At 43.7% G+C, this 4920-nt stretch overlaps 3 protein-coding genes across 3 annotated transcripts; 1 reads left to right on the top strand and 2 right to left on the bottom strand.

The window, feature by feature from the left end:
- Positions 1–1202: 1202 nt before the first annotated feature.
- LOC111066521 (UPF0691 protein C9orf116 homolog) lies at positions 1203–1916 on the bottom strand. The gene is made up of 2 exons (XM_022355220.2): positions 1682–1916; positions 1203–1620 (listed from the first exon to the last, which is right to left on the bottom strand). Exons 1-2 carry the CDS (start codon positions 1818–1820, stop codon positions 1415–1417), a joined length of 345 nt encoding a protein of 114 aa, XP_022210912.2. The 5' UTR covers positions 1821–1916; the 3' UTR covers positions 1203–1414.
- Positions 1917–2052: 136 nt separating this feature from the next.
- LOC111066454 (multiple coagulation factor deficiency protein 2 homolog) lies at positions 2053–3059 on the top strand. Its single transcript, XM_022355092.2, has 4 exons — positions 2053–2273; positions 2341–2428; positions 2494–2635; positions 2703–3059. The coding sequence occupies exons 1-4, from the start codon at positions 2116–2118 to the stop codon at positions 2828–2830; spliced, it is 516 nt and encodes a 171-aa protein (XP_022210784.2). The 5' UTR covers positions 2053–2115; the 3' UTR covers positions 2831–3059.
- LOC111066453 lies at positions 3024–3954 on the bottom strand. Its single transcript, XM_022355091.2, has 3 exons — positions 3660–3954; positions 3281–3594; positions 3024–3222 (listed from the first exon to the last, which is right to left on the bottom strand). Exons 1-3 carry the CDS (start codon positions 3942–3944, stop codon positions 3105–3107), a joined length of 717 nt encoding a protein of 238 aa, XP_022210783.2. The 5' UTR covers positions 3945–3954; the 3' UTR covers positions 3024–3104.
- Positions 3955–4920: the final 966 nt, after the last annotated feature.

Consider the following 4920-nt stretch of genomic DNA (forward strand, 5'->3'; position numbering starts at 1 on the left):
ACTGAAATATACCACACAAAATAATTAACATAACAATCAAAGCAAATAAGTTACATACTTAATTTCCATGAATGGTGTTTGTGGAAAGTGCAATCACAATTCGGAGTACAAGAAATTTATGCGGATAGTTAAACGAATTTACCTTCAAGGCATAGGTTTTAATCCCTATAGTAATAGGTAGATATAAATGAGAGCAGCATAGGGCGGTAACTGAGGAAGTGAAACATTGCACAAAATTAAACAGAACCCGACAAATTATTACGAAAATAAAAGAGCCTTAAAATCAAGTTAAATTGGTTTAGCTTAAATTGCATCCTATGGAAAATTTGGAAAGCCACTCGTCACTTTGCAACGTCATTCGAAAGTGCGTCAATTGTGCAGAGTACAAAAATAGGGAAGAGACCGTCAATGTCAACGGCAGCATAAAAATAGAAGGAGTGCGTAACAACTTCAAAGTACGAGTAGATGGCAACTTAAAGCAGGCATCTTTTCGGATGGAAGAACTACGGCAAAGCAACAAACAATTTCAGATGCCACAGCAAACTGTGTAGATGGATTGGCTACTTGAAATCACCCCAGTGAAGTGGACGTATGCGGCAATAGATTTCGAAACATAGAATTAAAACTAGTTAAATCTTTGAAAGGGGTTTTATGATCGCAATTGGCAGAAGAATTGTTGGCAAGTTAAACTGCCTCAGGTGAAGATGGTTTTATGAAATATTTTTTTAGGGAAAATTCCAGACTACAGAACCTGCCTAGCGGTTCAAGACTGCAGAAGTTTTTAGCTGGAGCTGCATTTAGTGAGTTGGAGCTGCAGATGCCAGCCACAGAGGAACAACGCGCAAAGAAAGAATCAGAGATTGGTCGAGCTCATGGTAATGGATTAACACCAAAACACTTCGTTAGATGTTACAATTGTCACAGCTGGAGGCACCTCGCCGCTCAGTGCCTCAAGCCAAAAAGAAACCAAAGCATTTTATTATTGTGCCTATTTTTGACACAAAGCAAAGGATTGCGTGCGGTACACGAAGTCATCAGGACGAGGCAAGCAAAAGGAATATGCAAGATATTTCCAAGTAATCCTAATTTTAAACCATTTTTCCTAGAATCGCGTTTAGTTTCAAAAAACCCCTTCAGCCCACGAGAACAATAAACCAATAGATGTGAGAATGCCAAAGATTATAAAATAATACTACTATATTTTCTATTTATTTTTATATTATTTAGAGCACGGCATTTTGATATTTTTTTTACATATACAATTTTTACAGATTTTAATGATGTTAAGTGGTGTTTAAATGGAAAAATGGATAGAAAAGGTTGTGTTGTAGTGTTTGGTCTGGTCAGAAACGGATTTATAAATTTTTAGAAAACCATAAAAGGGTTGCTCGTTGCTTTGCACAGCATATAAAATCTAGTAGAATGTGCGATCTATGTGGGTATTGAGGGAGAAATTGCGATACATGCCGAAGCGCGCCACCTCATTGGAGAACTTCTGGGGACGCGGATGGAAGCGCTTAGGTATGGTATAGACATTGGGGGCATAGTATCCGTACTCTGAGTTGCAAGTGCGGTACATGGTATTGGTGTCTGTCTCCACGCCATAGCCCTTGAAGCGGTCTGCATAGAAAAAAATAAAATTAGAAGTTCATTTCTTCTGCGGCAAAGAGAGAATACTTACAGGGACACTTGATGTCCTCGCGCTTGTGTAGATTCTCATAGAGTTTGGCCGTCTGGACGACTGGCTTGCGTTTGAGAAACTTCTGAAACTCCACTTGGGGATTGAAGGTCTCCAAATCGTCACAGGCAGGCTCACACATTTTGCCAATGAAATCTGATAAAATTTTACAATTGTTTAGTGAAAATTGATGTAAGTCGACGTGTGGTTTAGGTACTACAACCCGATAGTAATGAATTTTATTGAACAAACGTACAACCGACTCAGAGGTTGCTAAGTTTGAATCTGACAGTTGCCACTCGCCAGTCAGCGGCTGCGCACTGTCCCGCCGCGGTGCTTTGACAGCTCTTTGACAGTTGTGGCTGTTGGCCAACAACCACCAAATACTTACACACTTCCACTGCCCGACCAAAGTGTTGTCAGAGCTTCCCAATTGAATGTACAAAATGTGCAAGCTATCGAATGTGCTAAACTTTATTATCTGCATTGCCAACTTCAGTCAAAGCTTCGATGGAGCCCTGGCCCTGAAGAGGGGACCCCACCATCCGCGGGGCGAGACCCGCCGCGTGGATCAGCACCTCACCCACGAAGAGCAGTAAGTGGGGGCCCACAACTGCGGCCAAAGTGTTGATTCTCCATTAATTATTGGCTTTTCCCATCAGTCGCATCGATGATGATCTCAAGGAAATGGGCGTGCAGGCCAACCTGGACGACCTGAGCGAGGAAGAGAAAATATTCTATATGTTTAAGGTGGACACCCCGCAGAAACACCCCTCATCAAAGTGAAAGTCATTAAAATGTTTCTGGAATTACAGGCCCACGACAATGACAATAACAATGCACTGGATGGCCTGGAGATGATACAATCAGCCATGCACCACAACTACGACTACTTCAAGAACAGCGAGCGGGATGAGTACTTGCAGAATGCCACCGATGAACTAGAGCACTTTATAGGTAATAAATTCTCGCTATATTTAATATTATAGCCAATAAATTAATGTGTAATATATGTCACACACAGAGGCCATTGATAAGTTTCTGCTGATTGCCGACGAGAACAACGATGGGCTCCTGCACTATCCGGAGTTCGTTAAAGCCATATCCGGCGGTAAGGAGCAGCCGGGCATGGACAGGAATCTGCTGCACTAAGCCGACACCAGAGGGCATCGCATCATCCCATAATAGACACAATAATAGATTTAGAATAGTTAAAATATATTTAGCAACTAATTTGATTTCCAAGCTGAACCATTTGAGACTGTACACCACAAGCCACCAGCCACAAGCTACCAGCCAGCAGCCAAGTTCGGTGACGGCCAGAAATGCACTAACCTCTGCACTTCATTTTGTACTACAACATAATAAAATAAATTTAAAGATACACATAAATATCCACTAATAATAGCCAGGATCGGATGGGGTCTCATAGAAGCCCATCACATGTTTGGGTAGTGTTGCAGGCCACGCCTCGATAGCCATCGTAGGCGGCGCGTTCCATCAGCACAATTAGATCGTTGTAGCGAGGCTTCTTTGCGGGTGCCCTGAGGATAAAACATTAAGTGAATGCTTTTCACAAATTAAATAGTGGATAAACCTTACCCCTCGAACACTTCGATGGCACCCAGGAGGGCGCGTCCCGCCTTGGCGTACTCATAGGCTGCATTGGGGCAGGCACAGGCCGCCGCATAGAGACACTCGTCGCGACCGGCTCCCTGGGCGGCCAGGAAGCCCATTATCATGTAGTCATCACCCGATTCCAGGCCCATGCCATACGCATTGTCGCTGCGTCCGGTGGAGCGACCATAGCCATGGCCATAGCCACTCCAATGTCCTGCTCCGAGTATCCCAGCAGAAAAGATGAGCACCTTGAGCAGTATGATGATCAGCAAATTGGTGAGATTCAGGCTGAGCACCTAAAAGAGAACCAGATACGAGTTACGACCAGAGAAGCTGACGAAATGACGAGTTGATCACCCACTTGACTGTTGCCCGCGGAGCGGTGAAGAAGCTCCTTGGCCATCTGGATGACCACATGACCGGCGGGACTGCCGAACATGCTATGGGCCTGCTTCAGCCAGCTCAGAGGTCTCTCCAGCGTCAGGGCAGGACTGTGCTGGTGGCCTTCGGTGGTGTTTCCTGACACTTCATTGTCCATATCCATGTCGTAAATCTGCAGCTGTCTGCTGGCTGCTTCACCAACGCTGAGGGAGCAGACTAGGCCCAGCAGCAAGATGGTGATGTAATCCGAGCCTGGTTGCTGCATTTCGAAGATCGCGTGCGTCTACCGACTGTTGTGACTTGTGACTAGTCTGGGCCTGGCCAAACGCCTGGCTTTTATCCGTCGCCCATCTGCCATGCCAAGCTGCTGTTCCGCCTTGGCAGGCAGCAGATCGTCTGGTGAGGAGGGTGCAGGGAGGGTGCTTAGGTGCTGAGAGCAGGCAATCATTTGGCAGGCATCGCTGCACCATAAAAGCCGATCGAGGCGCATAAGCGAGAGTGTTTTTCCTACTATAGGTACTAGTGTCATTAGCCTGAAATTACCCACAGACGTTTTTCCGGCCCAAGGAGTAGCTCACCTTGATCGTCGCTTCCAGGAAAACGACTTTGCCAAATGTCAATGCTAACTCAATTTGACAGGTAAACGCACGCGAAATTGTGCGTTCAAATGGATATAAAAACTGAAACTGAAATGAAGAACGAAGGAGTGGAAGAGTGGAAGAGGGAAAAACAATTTGTGTCTTTGCTTTTGTATCAATCATCAACTCATTTATTGTTACTTTTATGCTTTGCTTTTTCCTAGCTGCTGTTGTTGGAATAATTTATTGTACGAGTATGTATGTATATCGTATATATAGATTTGCAATAAATTTGTGAGTGCAATCATTCCAGCATGGTGCTCGTAATGGGGCATGTTGATTTTTGTTCATCAATTACAGACAACATATAAATACATATAGTACATACATATGTATGCAATGCATGTACATATCTTTGCTATACTTTCACAATAATTCGAGTATTTATTTGGTATAGTATTTTGCAACAGATTAGAAGTCGTGTAAGTTATATGCATTATGCTTGAGTATTTCGTTTGAATTTCAATTTATATTTTTCAGCATTTTCGGCATTTTATTATCGTTTGATGCGTGATATATGTATGTGTGTACGGTACGGTATGTATGTTTGTTGTACGAGTAGTTATGGGGTGTGTCTTGTGGGTTGGGTGTGCCATGATATAT

Source organism: Drosophila obscura, unplaced genomic scaffold, assembly GCF_018151105.1.
Source record: "Drosophila obscura isolate BZ-5 IFL unplaced genomic scaffold, ASM1815110v1 contig_150, whole genome shotgun sequence".
Lineage (NCBI taxonomy): Eukaryota > Metazoa > Arthropoda > Insecta > Diptera > Drosophilidae > Drosophila > Drosophila obscura.

Coding starts and splice junctions, on each gene's coding strand:
- LOC111066454 (XM_022355092.2), top strand. CDS start 2,116: ATGTACAAAATGTGCAAGCTATCGAATGTGCTAAACTTTATTATCTGC. Junction 2,274..2,340: donor CACCTCACCCACGAAGAGCA/GTAAGTGGGGGC, acceptor TTTTCCCATCAG/TCGCATCGATGATGATCTCA. Junction 2,429..2,493: donor AAATATTCTATATGTTTAAG/GTGGACACCCCG, acceptor CTGGAATTACAG/GCCCACGACAATGACAATAA.
- LOC111066453 (XM_022355091.2), bottom strand. CDS start 3,944: ATGCAGCAACCAGGCTCGGATTACATCACCATCTTGCTGCTGGGCCTA. Junction 3,595..3,659: donor GCTCCGCGGGCAACAGTCAA/GTGGGTGATCAA, acceptor GTTCTCTTTTAG/GTGCTCAGCCTGAATCTCAC. Junction 3,223..3,280: donor GCCATCGAAGTGTTCGAGGG/GTAAGGTTTATC, acceptor TTTTATCCTCAG/GGCACCCGCAAAGAAGCCTC.
- LOC111066521 (XM_022355220.2), bottom strand. CDS start 1,820: ATGTGTGAGCCTGCCTGTGACGATTTGGAGACCTTCAATCCCCAAGTG. Junction 1,621..1,681: donor CGAGGACATCAAGTGTCCCT/GTAAGTATTCTC, acceptor TTTTCTATGCAG/ACCGCTTCAAGGGCTATGGC.